Here is a 14889-nt window from a genome sequence, read left to right as displayed (position 1 = left end):
CTCCATCTCGTCGCGGGACACAAGAACCGACCCCCTGCTGAAGTAGCATCTTCCACGTCTGCCCCCCCGGGGTCAAACCGCGGATGACTAACTTGCCTAGCAAGGCCTGACTCTGCAGCTCTGGATCGATGACTCCAAGGCCACCCTCAGCCTGCGGAAGAATAACTGTCTGCCAAGCAACCCTGGCTCTGGTATCTCTGAGGCCATCCTCCCCGGACCAAAGGAAGTTCCGAACCAGCCTCCTAAGCTGTGCCACACTGGATCTCGAGAAACACCAACAGGAAGCCACATACCAAGCCGTGGCAAGGAGGACTTGGTTGACTACCAAGGCACGACCTGCAAGGGAGAGCTTAGCAGTGCTCCAATAAGCCAGCTTCCGTCGGATGGAATCTAGCACCGGGAGAAACTGCTGAGCTGGCGTGATGTCCAGGCCGACCTGAAAACCCAAGTATCTAGCTGTCTGTCCCCGCGGGATCCACCTGAAACCCAAAAACCTCCCCCACTGAGAACGCGCCCCGGGGTCTGTGAGGAAACCAACTGATTTGTTCCAGTTGATTTTCGCACCAGCAGCCGAACAGAAGACCTCCAGGGCCAACCTCACCCTCTCCAGCATCAACTCATCGTCCTGGACATACAGGGCTGTGTCATCCGCGTACTCCGAGTCCAAGAGCTCCGTGTCCTAGCCTCGGCGAAGAAGAGAAACAAGTAAGGGGCAAGGGGGCAGCCCTGACGCATTGATCTCTCCAAGCTAAAACGCTCTCCCATCTTGCCTCCAATGATGACTCTGCTAGAGGCTGTCCTGTACAAAGCTGAAATACCCTGAATCCAACCTGCTGGGAAACCTAGCCGCTCCAGAGTCCCCTCCAGAAAGGACCAGTTTCCCTCCTCTCATTTGCCTGGCTAGTTGGTGCATTTGCCTTGAATTTCAGCACCATGACTAGCAATAAGGATGATTTGTTTGGGATGCTTGGGGCTGAGGACAATTTTGATGGCACAAATTACCCCATGTGGGCATACATGATGGGGCATGTTTTGGTTGCCAAGTATTTGTGGAACATTGTTTGAGGTGCTGAGATCAGGCCTACTCGTAATGTTACTTCTGGTGCTACAGCCAGTGCCTCTGGTACTACAGGTAGGTGCTGCTTTAGGCTCATATGATGATGGATCTAATGCAACTTCTGCAATAGCTGTATCTTCTGCTACAGGTACTCATAGTGGCAACTGCTTCATGCTTGGTACTTTATGCATCTCTTGATTCAGCAAGAAGCAGGACTACAGTTGCTATTTCCAGATGTGAGGCTGAGTAGAGAGCAGCTTTTATAGGTACAATGGAGTGTGTTTGGCTCCAGAAGTTACTTGCAGATCTTCATGCATGTCAGACTGCTCCTATCGTCATCTTCAGTGATCGTCAGAGTACTTTGGCTGTTGCATGGCATATTGAGGTTCACTATGTTAGAGAGAGATATCAACATGTGATATTCAGTTGTCTTATGTTTCCATTGAAAACAACTTGGCTGATGTTTTTACGAAGGCTCGTCCTCGACCTCGACCTAAGTTTGAAGCTTTCCGGAAAGCTTTAAACCTAGTACTTGATTTGTTGTACTTTGTACAGTCATAGGTTGCTATATTTCTACAGGATGAACATGTGCAACCATGACACTAGGTATTCTGAGACGTGTCCATGATACTTCATCCCATACCATGGAGGGGGGTTTGTAGGCCATTCTATGGGCTATCCATAGATGCCACTCATTCCTTGGTATGTGCCTTGTAGGCCTAGTTATAGTGAGTTAGGTCAGTTGGTACATTTCGTACATGTACCACTTAGGATAGTTAGGACATTTAGTCCAGTTACGGTACTTTCACTAACCCTTTCAACCAACCTAGTTGCTACCTTCTAGAGCGATCTCGATAATAGAAGGTAGAAGGTGCTAGAACTTCTTATATTATTCCACGTCTCTCCAAAAGGTATTTTAAAATGTTGATGACAATGAACAAACCTATCTCCATTTTCATTTCTTTTTTCTCTTTGCTCCTTGTTCTTAGTCATGGGGCTTTTCATCCGCACCTTCTTTCTTCTCTTGTTCATGATCACTCTACATTGTTTTTTCAATCCAATCGCCATCTTCTCCATCTCATTGCCATCATTATACGTGTGTTCTTCTTCATCAATCTACTTTTACACATGGCTTTAGTAATTATGTACTTCCTTGTTTGATGGTTGATGTCCTTTTATAATGTCATTAAAACTGTGGGTTCTCTAATATGTACTTCTTTCCTTCAATGATAAATAGTAGAAGGAATGGCATTATCCAAATTTGTATTCCGTTATTTCAGAGAGGTTTTGCAATGAGAAGAAGAAAAACATGACAAATCTGGTTGAAGAGAGAACTCCATCAACAAATGAAGAATCTTATTGAATAATAAGTATTATACTTTGCATGAATATGCAAATGAATAATTTTAATTTGTAGTGTATTTGGATTATGGAGCTTGGTCCTTTAAGTATTGCATGTCTGGTATAAATTTGAATCATAGGTGATTGAATATTATATAAAAATGCAATACAATTTATATTGAAATATTTCAAATTATTAAATAGAAATAAATCATTGAAGAAGGAGAAAACTTTTTCCTTTGCAAAAGAAGGATGGCCTTAAACTTAACTTGTTAGGAGCAACGCGATAATGGAGCAACAATGTGAGAAGCGGAATGCATAACCCCAAGGTTTTGTTATATTGGCTCTCTCTTGAGCCTTCACTGCAGTTGTTGCAGCAATTCATAATAGCAGCTCGTTTTTTGTCTTCTCTCCTTCATTTTTGAGCTTCCATTGCTTGCCCTAGCCTATAGTATGAACTCCCTGAACACACGAGGCATGGGGGAACCTAGCAGCCCTCTCACATATGGTTCTTCTTTGCCTCCCTCCCCCCTACGAGAAAAGGTACATCAATGATTAGGAGTTCGATGGAATGAAGACACCCTTCTAACAATCGAGTCCATAGTGCAGCTCTTGGAACATAGTTACACAATTGCTAGTAGAGGAGTGACTCTATAGTCTATGACACCAAAGGGGCATGGCAATTGATAGTTGTGATGACAGAGTCATCTATGAGGCTTTGCAAAGTTGATGCTACACACTTGGTAGCACGACTCCCCCTTGTTCTTCTGGATAGCAACTAGAGTGGTGCTTTAGCTGGAGTCTCCTATCCAGTAGCAAGACATTACAAATAATTACTCTCTTGATACAAAGGCAGAGGCTTAGAGGGATTCGGCCGTGAGGTAAGCAATGGGCTATTGACCTACTCCCAATTAGCCTCAATTACCAACCATTTCTGGTGGAAGTGGATGCAATTGACGTTACTGCAAGGGCAATTTTGATTCAAGAAGGATAGCATAAAGCTTTTGAAAGTACATCAAAGATATTCAACATATGAAAAGGACCTCTTGCTATTATCCATGCTCTAAAGACATTGAGGCACTACTCATATGCTGCTAAGTTTGAGATCCTTATGGATTAGAAAAGTATTAAATGCTGTGTCGGAAGCAGGCTGGAAGGCCAGTTGGGCTGAGTTACTGTAAGAGTTTGATTTTAACGTATCAGAAGGGTAAGTGTAGCATGAGCATTGACGCGAATAGTAGTTTACCGGTTTTACTCAATTTCTAGAATCTGGAAGGAAGTTAGTAAAAGGGGTCTCATGATTGAAACACCTATAGTAGGTGTGGAGTCCATATAGCTGAGACAACAGATGTCGGTGTTTGTGGTACAGCATCAAACGTTGCTAACTAGAGTATAGAGAAATCTTCCAAGGAGTTTCTTAAAGAGTTGGTGAAGCACCAAAACTTGGGACCATTGCAGAACTCAAGTGCAAAAAGTACAGCATTAAAGATGGTTATGTACTCTACAAGAGTAGAGTAAGTTTTCCTAATGATAAAGAATTAAGGCACCAATTACTTTTTGATTTGCGATGATAGTCCAAGTGCAATCCATCTAGGGATGTAGAAGACTTATACACATTTGGAGATGCAATCTTTTGGCCAAGTATGATTTAAGACACACAAGATTATGTTATAAATTGTTAGAAATTTCAACTATCCCTTCATAATCTAGGACAGAAGATTCACTTGGAGTGGAGGATGGTGAGAATGTTGTTAGTCGTGACCCCAAGCAAGTTGCATTATATGACTTTAAGAAAGAATGACCAAGGCAGAGTAACAAAGAGGTTTCTCTTGGAGTTCAAATTACAATAAGAACAACAAATGCTAGATGATGGGTTACATCATAGTCATATCATTGGAGATGTTTTGGTGAAGGGCAGGAATCCTATGAGAGATGCAAGAAATCATACCAGTTTTAGGGCTGGTGGACTTTCTGCCTAGTAGATTTTAAATAGCTAGAGTAGCAGCCTTTCTCAGAGTTTGGGAATGTGGCAATTTCCCTGCACTTTCGAGAGTCTAGTATCAGGTGGCATTATACCTCAGGTCATTGGGGTCTTTGCTTTCCTCCTCCTACCTGATTTTTCCTTGTTTGGTGTTCTCATGAATGGGTAAAGCACTGTTTTCATATGAGGTCCGTTATATGTGTGGGGGCTTGTTTATTAGCACTCACTTCATTTCTGTAGAGTAATCTAGGCATTTTTGGTTAAGTATAGCTGTACAGAGGCTACAAAGTCAGAGGCTGTAAGATCTTCTGCAGCTAGTTGCTAAAACAATGTACTGAAATGTGGGATTTGCATGTTTCACAGTGATTGGTGATGTTGAGAAACAAAGAAAGGGCATATTTAAGTGCATTTTGGAAGTATTGAAAATTTCTTGAAGTGATGTATGATCATGTTGTCCTAAGCATGACTTGCTCACCAAGAAAGGAACATAACTGTGGATAGTCTCCCATGCCAGGACTCTTATAAGGGTGTACCAATGGAATCTGTGCACCCTGTTTTCTAGCCATCAAAGTTATCCTTATGCTGGCGTGGCTTGTGTGGGAAAGAAAGGCTTTTGTGGGGAACGTGGATTTCCTGGTACAATGCAGGGGTCTTGTCCTAATGTTATAATTCCAGGGATCGTTTAGACATGGATGTAATCAAGCTCAATTAAGTTGTCATTGATAAGAGGTGCTTGCATATTTGTGTATGTACTGATTTATTGGCATTTGTTTTTCTGGTTTTGCCTCACCACATCTAACCCTAAGCGCTTTTCAGGCTCTTCGTGCTGCTATCGCTGAAAAGATTTATGGAGACTTGAAAGTTAAACAAAATGAGATTTTTGTGTCGGATGGAGCAAAGTGCGACATTGCTCGGCTGCAGGTACCCATGTTCGACCATTGATAGCATATCCTGGCTGTTATTCAAGCATTAATTCTGTTGCTTCAAACCCCCCTCCCTCAGCCCCTCAACACACAAAAGGTGAGGAAAAAGGAAGGAACGATATATTGTGTAAGAAAGAAAATGATGCTCTTTTGGTTTGTAATTCCCATTTGATGCTGCTTGGACATTTGGCCTGTCACGGTAATGCATGTCTTTATGTTTCTTTTATCTTTTGCAGCTACTTTTTGGTCCCGATGTCTCAATGGCAGTACAAGACCCATCATATCCGGTTAGTTCTTCTCCTGCTGTTCTTTGCAGGCAAGCTTTCTCTTGATTGTTTCTGTATAACTATGCTTCCCTCTGTTTTGCAACTAAGAGGAATTTGTTCACACATGCCTTCTTTATATTGCAAAGTACTTTCTATGTTGCTCAAATTTTCTTTGACTAGTTCTCACTGTGACTGCTAGTTGTGGAAGGTTTATGTATGTGATGCTCTGTAGTGCAGTTTCATAGAGTTCCTGTTATATGCAGGAGACTTCCTACAAAATTCATAATACTGGGTTCAGTACTTCCACCTCACGTACCCATTAGACAGCAAATAATCACCACAGAAGATTTAAATAGGCTTTAAAAAGAAATCGCCTTTGACTACAAGGTGGAGCACAAGAACACATTCAATTAGACATGTCCTGAATGATTGTTATCTATAAACTGTTTCAGATTCTCTAAGGACTTTAATACCGGATCTGCCCTAATGCGCATGCTGCTCAAACACTTGTTGCATCTGCACCTAATAACTGTGGCTGCAATGATGCAAATGCCTTGCTTGTTTGAGACTGGCACAAATTACAATGAATGTTCAATGTACGTGGGTGGAAGTTGATAATATCATGCCCCTGCAATCTGACCAGCCAGCTGTAAGGCTGGTGACCTACACTCTAAATTTGTTCAGCCATTTAGTTTTGGCTGGCTAAACATATAATGTCTCTAACCAAATGCAGCTGCCATTAGTTCTTGCCCAGATCAGTCCCAAAGTGTGCTCCTAAATGAATGTGTTTATCTCATCATTCCACATTCAGACTCTCATGTACATACCTATCAATCTTTGATTGTGTTTCTCAAAATTTTTAATACACACCTGTCTGGCGAACACTCCATTGAATTGCATCAATATGGTAAGCTCTTTGGATCCTACTGCAGCTCTCGCAAGGAGTGGCCGTCGCAAAGCCAAGGTCTCCACTGTGTATATCCTCCCTGTTCGGCCTGGGGTCAATAGCCCAACTCTTGTCCAGGCACCCACCATTCTAATCCTTTGCGACACAAAGTAGTACAAGCTCCACTTCTGGGTCCCTCTTTACAACTGCTGACTTGATTCGGTTCAGCCATTGTGCCATCTCTCTATGTCCTGCTCATGGGAGACTTCAATGCCTGGACTATGGATGCACAGGCAGAGATATTGGATTTCCAGAGGGATACTGTAGCAATACCTGACCTTCAAATTGGGGAGTTTTGTTTTAGATCAGAGGACACACATGCTGGATCTCCCATCTCGCAGCACGGGAGATATTTGCTAGACATGTGCACCAGTCATGAGCTGCTCATGTGTAATGACTATAGAGATGGCCAGATGTAAAGAGAGATACCTGCTGCCCACATAGAGGAGCTCACATTGTAGTAGAGTACCTCATGGGATAACCCTGTACCTCATGGTGCTGCTGGGAGCAAACCACTCACATACATCCTCTGATTTGGCCCTTTCCCAACCTGTAAATTGTCACGAGTGTGCCTCCTCCATACTACCACTATCAATTTGATGGTTCATTAGACCACATCTCTGGTAGTTATCTTGCCAATTTCTTAAATCACATAGATGAACAACAAGATATAGAGGCCAAAGCTCTTCCTCTCACTAACACAATAGATATCACAGCACAAGACTCCTTTCCAGACACAAATAAAGACACAAGAAAGTCCCTTGAAGGGTCCGTACCCCTCATAATAGTTGGTATCATGATGACAAGTGCCTAAAGTGCTTAGGCAACGCCTTTGAGACCAATACAGGACACTTACTCAGAATTAGACTGGGAAAGAGTATTGATGTTTAGTGCTATAGAAGAAATGATAGTTTCTTGCCCTCCATGAATAATAGTTCTTACATGTGCTTCAAAGCAATAATTCCAAAGCGTTTTGGATGAAGCTATTGGAGAAGGAATCACCATGTCCTATCAAGGATACCAGCCTCTGGAAAGGTTACATGGATACTCTCTATGATGTTCCTAACCATGCCATGCCTACCGTAGAGAACATCTCTTGTGGCATCACATCCATGCTCTTCACCACATCCCATCTAAAAGAAAGCTATTAGAGGCTCCAGAATGCCAAAGCCAAGGATTAGGAGGGCTCCAAGGGGAAGGTGGGAGGTATTTGCTCCAATTTTGACCGAGTTGTTCAATGAAGCTTTTTGCACAAACCTTCGGACCTCTTGGACCACAGACACCATCATATTCATTCACAAGATAGGGGATTCCATGGATTCAAGTAACTATCTGACTATCATGGTTGGCCAAGGTATATGGATTGGCTCTCAAGCTCACATATGATAGCATGCCGAGAGCATGGGATTGCGCATTACGAAACTCACCTTGAGAGTGATCATAGAGGAGGCCATATTTTGAAAACAGAGAGTATATTGCTGCTTTTTAGACTTCCAAAGGCATTTGACTCTGTACTGACTTTGAGCTTTGGATTATCGGGGCAGAGGGTTACAGGCAGAGTACACACCACAGAAGGGATGTCTGAGGAGGTCAGTAGCACCATTGGGGTGAAGTCCTCTCCCCCACCCTCTTTGGACTGTACATAGATGAGATGACATCCTTTGTAACATGCAATGGTAATGTGATCGTGTAATTCATAGCAAGACCTTCTTTAAACCTTTAGCAAGGAATTAGCGTTGTACACCATTGAGAGAGAAGGGAGATGAGGGTAGAGAGAGAGTAGAGTCGACAACCGATTGGGTCCCTGTACCCACTGTGGGCCCCCTCCCCCAATCAGGGGAGAATTTTCTTTATACTTGGAGAACTGAGAAATATAAAGAACACTCTTCGAGAGAGCACGGAAAACGCGCTTCTGAAGAGCTCACTGTGCACACATATAGCAAATCCAAAGACCTGAGAGGCAACGCCGACCAATACCGAGACCTTGATGCTGTCCACACTGATGATGTAGGACGCTTCTGCAAGGCAAGGGAGAGGCATGTGCTGTTCATCGGAATGCAGTTCAGAGGGGTCTGAGGAGGAGCTGTAGGAGGCTGAAGTGCTGGGAGAATTGAAAGCTAGGAGTGACAGATCCTATAAGAGAGCTGAGAGATGACTGAAATAAAGAGCTAAGAATGAGCTGTGTAAAACTGTAAAAGATAACTGAAAAGAGCTGCTGAAACAGACCGGAAACCTTACTCCGTTCGCTGTCCCAACTCCCCATCTGATGCGCTGTGTGAACACCTTCCCAGAGGGCTGAACTGATGTCAAAGGCTGAGGCTGGTCAAAGGGCCACTGGGGGTGAGTGTCAAATGGCAGCCCTAAGCCCCATAAATGGCAGCTGTAGGCCCCATAAATGGCAGCCTAGGGAGGGGTGCAGGGTAGCCTATAAAATCAGCCCTTCCCCTGCCATTCTCTTTACTTGTTCCAGCCTTGAGGGGGCCCAGAAGGGCTCCTATCCTAGGCTAGACCTAAACCTATCCCCAAACCTAAGACGGAAACACTACCCTACGGTTCTCCAGTGGGTACTAGTGAACAAGGATTGATCTTCCAACTTGACCTAAGGTTGAGAGACTGACTTACGTAGCTTGTGTCTAACTGCTGTCCCTAGACAAGTACTCATGAAGGGGTCACAGCATACGGCAAAATCTCCTATTAGGGAACTATTACACACTTGTTGATGTAGCCAGTGTGTCACTTTGCACCCAAGTGTAGGGGTGCATGTGACATTCTTTTTGCACATACATGGAGGTCAAGAATCAATTCTAGCACAATTAGTTATACCCATCTTGTTGTATGGAGATGATGTGGTTTTGATATCAGATACAACACATGGGTTACAGATGCATCTCACAGCTTGCAGGCTTTTTGTGAGGGTTGCAACATGAAAGTCAAACCTTGCTAAGACCAAGGTTATGATCTTTAATACTAAAAGGTTCAGTTCCATTGGGAGACTTTCACACTTGTGGAGGGGCTGGTTGAGATATTAGATCTGACTTATACTTCGGGTGCATTTTCACAAGCCCAGAGTTTACCATGAAGCTAGCGGCACAGGCATGACTAACTAGAGGGCATGCCTCTTTGTGGAGACTAGAGAGAGAATGTTTCCAAGCATACCTCCTGCATGTGAACACGAAGCCATTCTTTGTGGGGACTCTCTGGTGACCAGTGGCTTTATATGCGGGTGCTTTCTGGGTAGTAGATATTTGGGAGGATGAGTGGACTGGGCTACATGTCATGATGCTATCCCCACATGATTCAGGGGAAGCAATGTATCCCACATGACATCATCCTAGCAGTACTCTCTAGATGGAGGTATCCTTGATCTTTGGTTCTAGATGGTTTTGATTGTAGAGTCTTCCTCTTGGTCTAGCTTTGCAAGCATCCATGGCACCACACCTCTTGATCACAAACACGCGAGTTCAGCAATCTTGGTACCTCTATCAGGTTCGTCCAATTGTACCCCCAATAAGCGAAGGATAGCTTGGATCTTGCCAAGCACTTGTAGGCCATCTTCTCCCGGTCGTATTGATGCCCTCTGGCCCTTGGTATGTGCCATGTAGCTTTAGTTAGTGGCACTTAGGTCACCCAGTACTTTTAGTGTCTTATGACACCTAGTACTAGTGGTACCACTAGGACACTAGGTCCTAGGGTTCTCTTTTATAGTACTTTGTACTTTCATTTTCATTACACTAGTTGATGTGACGGCTTCCACTTCTTGCTCCACTCTTGTGCACCCTTTTGCTTCTGTGAGCCTACAGTGGTATCAGAGCACTTCCTTTCCGGACCTGCTTCCTACTTCTAGCTTCCTGCTTTCAGCTCCAGCTCCTGCACAGCTCCAACGCGACCCTCCGACCTGCTGTCTGTACGATTTCGTACGGCGCGTCAATCGGCAAATTTTCTCTCTCTGTCCGTATAGTTTCGTACGGCTGTCCGTACCCCGTCCACACAATTGTACGGATTCTCGTACTGTCCAAACATTTGTACATATTCATACTTCGGCGTGCGTACAGTCCTGTACCGGTCGTACTATTCCGTATCGTCTGGAGCAGACATTGCAGCAGATCTGTAATTTTTTTGCTGACAATTGGGGCTTTTCATTTGGGCTTCGATTTTGCAGTTTTGGGGCTTTTGCAAGACATTGGCAAATTTGGAGTTTTTCAGTTCATTTCCCTTCTTTTGGTTGCAATTTCTTGCAAGACATTGGAGCTTTGGGATTTGGATTGCAATTTCTTCTTCAAATTGCAGGACATTGGGTCACATTTGCAGGACATTGGGTCAGATTGCAAGACATTGGGTCACATTTGCAAAATCTCAGCAAAATTTGGGGCTTTTCTGTATTTTCCCTCTTTTTGGCTTTTTTGCCCTCATTACATTTGGGGCTTTTGCCAGATTTGCTGAATGCGAGGGAGAGGGGCGGCGCACGGGACTCTACACACTATCATATGGCATCAAGTACAACTGATCAAATTATAAATGCAATACCTTGAAAAAAAATTATTTTGCATCCCTTCCAACCACATATGCAATGCTTTGAAAGTTTTTTAAAACCATTGGTTTGCATGAATGCGATATTGCTCAATTCATTCTTGTAGGGCTATTGGCAAAAGAGGCTAGAGAAGATTCATATGGAGCATTGTCATATAAAGTGACTCAATGAATTTTTAGAATTGAGGAAATCATAATTTCTTTGCCTTCCTTGTCAATGGGTTGATGTGTACATCATTCTCTATGTATGGAAATGCAAAGACTATGAGTCTTTTAATGGGTTTGTCTCGCCCATGAAGGAAAGCAAGCATCATACACATCGTGTCAAATTAAAAAACAAGGGCAGACATGCACGGCCCACACAATTGGGACATAGAGCATCACTAGTCTTGCTTTGAGGTTCTACCATGATGTAATCAATGATGCAATCCTTTTGCATGATTTGCTATTGCATTTGCCCTTTGATTTGGGCTGGAAATTTGCAAAACATTTACTCGCAGACATTTGCTTATTTTTTGGACAGCTAACGCTTTGCAGTGAAGGCTTTTGTGTTTTCAGGTCTTTTCTTTTCACCCATTTGCAATGGCTGGCAACAATCATGCAACAATCATGATCTATTTGACATTCTCCGTGAAGATGATAAGTTGGATGGCACCAACTATCCGATGTGGTCTTATCTCATGAAACATATTCTTGTTGCAAGGCATTTTTGGAATATTGTTTCTGGGGTTGATCTGAGGCCAGCCAATGCTAGAGTGGCTGCTCCTACTGCAGAGGGTACTCCTGCTGATGCTTTATCCTCTAGCACCCCTGTTGCTGCCCTTCCAACTCGAGATGCAAGAGATGCAAATGCACATTCCTGTATTGCTTTATCATGCAAGAGAATCATTATTCCACACATCCGGTCATGCAGGACAGCAAAGGATGCTTGGGACAAATTGGCTTCTTTTTATCAAATTCGCAATGAGGCACGTGTTGCATATTTAAGAAGGCAATTGCAGGAAGTCAGCATGAATGAAGGTGACTCTATGGATGCATACTTGACAAAGGTCAAGGACCTCATGTAACAACTCTACAACCCTTCGACTAGTGGCCATGGGTAATTTAGACCACTACTCCTTTGATCAGTTAGTCACTTTGCTTTTGCAGGAAGAGCAAAGTCGTGCTAATAGGCAAGCTACTATTCTTGATCATGCATTTGCTTCACAGCAAACAGGAAAAGGGAAGGCTTCCAATCCTATGGGAAAGCCTAAATATGCGCCTAATAGTGGCAATTTCTCCAGTGCATCTCAAAATGCAGCAGATAAGTCAAAGAAGAAAAGATGCAACTATTGTCGCAAGCCAGGGCATGAAATTTCATAATGCAGGAAGTGCATTGCTTCGGAGAAAAAGAAAGTAGGATTGACAGTCAATGCCTCACATGCAATTGAATCCCACGAGCCAGCAGATGCTTCACATGCACATGCTCTCTAGGATGATTGGGCATTGGCTGTCCATTGCTCCTTTGATCCCTCCAAAGTTGATGCATTCTTTACTCCTAATGATGCTCAGTGTTGGTATTTTGATAGTGGTGCTTCCAAGCACGTCACATCTTGCAGACAATTGTTTCATTCCTTAGCTAATGCACCTCGAGGGGGGACTGTCACATGTGCTAATAATGCTTCCTATGCTGTAAAAGGAATTGGAGATGTGCAGCTCACATCCATTTCTAGCCATCTTGTAACTTTGACAAATGTTATTTTTGTGCGTGGAATTGAAGTCAACTTGATTTCAATTTCAGCAATTGCCACTTCAGGTTTCAGAGTGATTTTTGATGGGTACAGATGCCTAGTATATGATCTTTGTGATGACAATGCCATAGTTCTCACTGGCACTTTGCAAAAGGGGCTTTATCACCTTGATCATCACTCAGCTGCACTTTCTATTGAAGCATTTGCAATTTCAGATTCACAGCTTGTTGAAACTCATCGTTGGCATGAGAGAATGGGTAATCTCAATTATAGAGCTTTTGCCAAGTTACATTCACAGGGCATGGCAAATGATGTACCTCAAACTCACACAGTTTCCTAACATGTGTGTGAGGGTTGTCTTTTGGGTAAGATGCATCGGTTTCCTTTTGAAAAGAATCGTCCAAAATTCTCACAAAGGAAATTGCAGCTAGTGCACAGTGATGTCTGTGGCCCAATGAGGACAAATGCCATTGGGGGGTACAAATATTTAATGACTCTAATTGATGACTTCACAAGATATTGTTGGGTATATGCTTTAAATGTCTACTTCCAGCATCCTGCAACTGGGCCATGAGAAAGCCTCCAGAACACTTGTCCATGTTAACAGATCAAGCTATTTTAAGCCGTCAATACTAACGTGGGTAGAAGTCTTGCAGTAGGAACTGATGGCCTCCGCAATAAGACTTCCTCCTTGTCTACCAGGAAGGTTTCCACCCTCCATTCCACGTGAGAAACATGGCAAACACTCTGCCCAAAGCAAGCAGCGAAAGGCTTAATGCACAAAAAGAGTACATATCATTGGATTCTGGACATCATGTTGCTTGCCGTGAAAGAAAGCGAGATATCTCCATAATATCGATTACATTCCATCCCTTAGTATTGTTCTGACTTGGAGCCTGAAGTTACTTCCTAGATGCACATATGTAGTCCCAACCTCATTCAGCACACAATTTAGAGCAACCAATAATGCCCTTCACCTTCACAAAGGCCACCTGGAGACTGGAGTTATTACCAAGAAATTTTCTTATGCTACCACATTTGCAGTTGCCTTTGACTCATCTAACTCTGGCTTGGACGACTTCTTTTGAACGACCTTGTTCTTTTGATCATCCTCCTTTTTGATCCAATCTCTTGCATAGTGCCTAGTTGCGTCATAATTCATTTTCTCTTTCTTGCCTCTACCACTGGAAGAGTCCTCATCCTCGTGAGACTTGTTGTCATCCTTATTTTGGTTGGACTTACTTTTGCCACGCTTGCCCTTTCTTGTGTTTTTGTCCTTTGTATGAGCAATAAAGGCTTTGTTCTTGCTGTCCTCTCCGTCATAGATCTTTGCCCTGGCCTCCTGCTGCACCAACATAGCCCTCAGCTCTTCAAAAGTGAGCAGCTTTGACCTTTCCGGAGTTGTAATGCTGGTCACAAAGGTTCTGAAGCTCCTTGGCAGCACGTTCAATAGGAGCATTAGTTGTGACCAGCTGCTGCCAGCTGACCACCTTCACTCCTGTGAGGTAGTCATGCACGGTATCTCCCTCCCCCATCCTCATGGTTTGGAGGTTGAGGATCCTCGTATAGTTGTTTGTCTCATACAGAACCTTCAAGATGTCCCATACTTCCTTAACAATATTCGCCAACTGAATGTGTGGAATCACTGTGCCATTGACAGTGCCTCAGCATCCTTGTCCTTCAATCTTAACCGGATCAGTAGGTGTTACTACCTTTCTAGTTGCATACACTGTGGCCTGCTCCATAATGGTTGAATCCTGTTATAAGCATAAGCTCAGTGTGCCACCATCTGGCAGGCTAAATGCTGCCTAGATGTGAACCCCTAGCCTTGTCAGCCTACATGCTGTAAATTCTAACTGAGTTTCAGTGGATTGCCTATATGCTGCTTCAAGGGCAGGGAAGCCCAAACAGACTGGTTGACCAGATGTATGGCCGACCCCTGACACCCCCTGCTGACCTGGCGGACCTGCACATGTAGTACCCAACTGTCGCTCGTGGATCTGACCTGCTGCTATAACCAGCGGATCAGCATGGAGCTGTCCAACCTACTCCAGAGCCTATAAATGCTCTGCAGACTGGCCCAACTTGTACCTGAAGCTATAAATGGCCCAGAACAGG

The 14889-nt window shown here is 43.6% G+C and overlaps 1 protein-coding gene across 2 annotated transcripts in view; it reads left to right on the top strand.

Annotated features, from left to right (window-relative positions):
* The window catches only part of AGD2 (Pyridoxal phosphate (PLP)-dependent transferases superfamily protein), a 69965-nt gene that overhangs the window by 46990 nt on the left and 8086 nt on the right, over nucleotides 1-14889 (top strand). For both annotated transcript variants that reach the window (XM_087401782.1, XM_087401783.1), the window contains exons 7-8: nucleotides 5196-5300; nucleotides 5539-5589. In XM_087401782.1, the coding sequence (XP_087257908.1) occupies nucleotides 5196-5300; nucleotides 5539-5589 (156 nt within the window). The remainder of the gene's footprint in view (nucleotides 1-5195; nucleotides 5301-5538; nucleotides 5590-14889) is intronic.

The sequence above is a fragment of the Dipteris shenzhenensis genome, chromosome 30 (assembly GCF_047967505.1).
Source record: "Dipteris shenzhenensis isolate YYH24624 ecotype China chromosome 30, Dip_SZ_1.0, whole genome shotgun sequence".
Classification (NCBI taxonomy): Eukaryota; Viridiplantae; Streptophyta; class Polypodiopsida; order Gleicheniales; family Dipteridaceae; genus Dipteris; species Dipteris shenzhenensis.
Note: the sequence above shows the minus strand (reverse complement) of the source record. Positions and strands in the feature narration are given on the sequence as shown.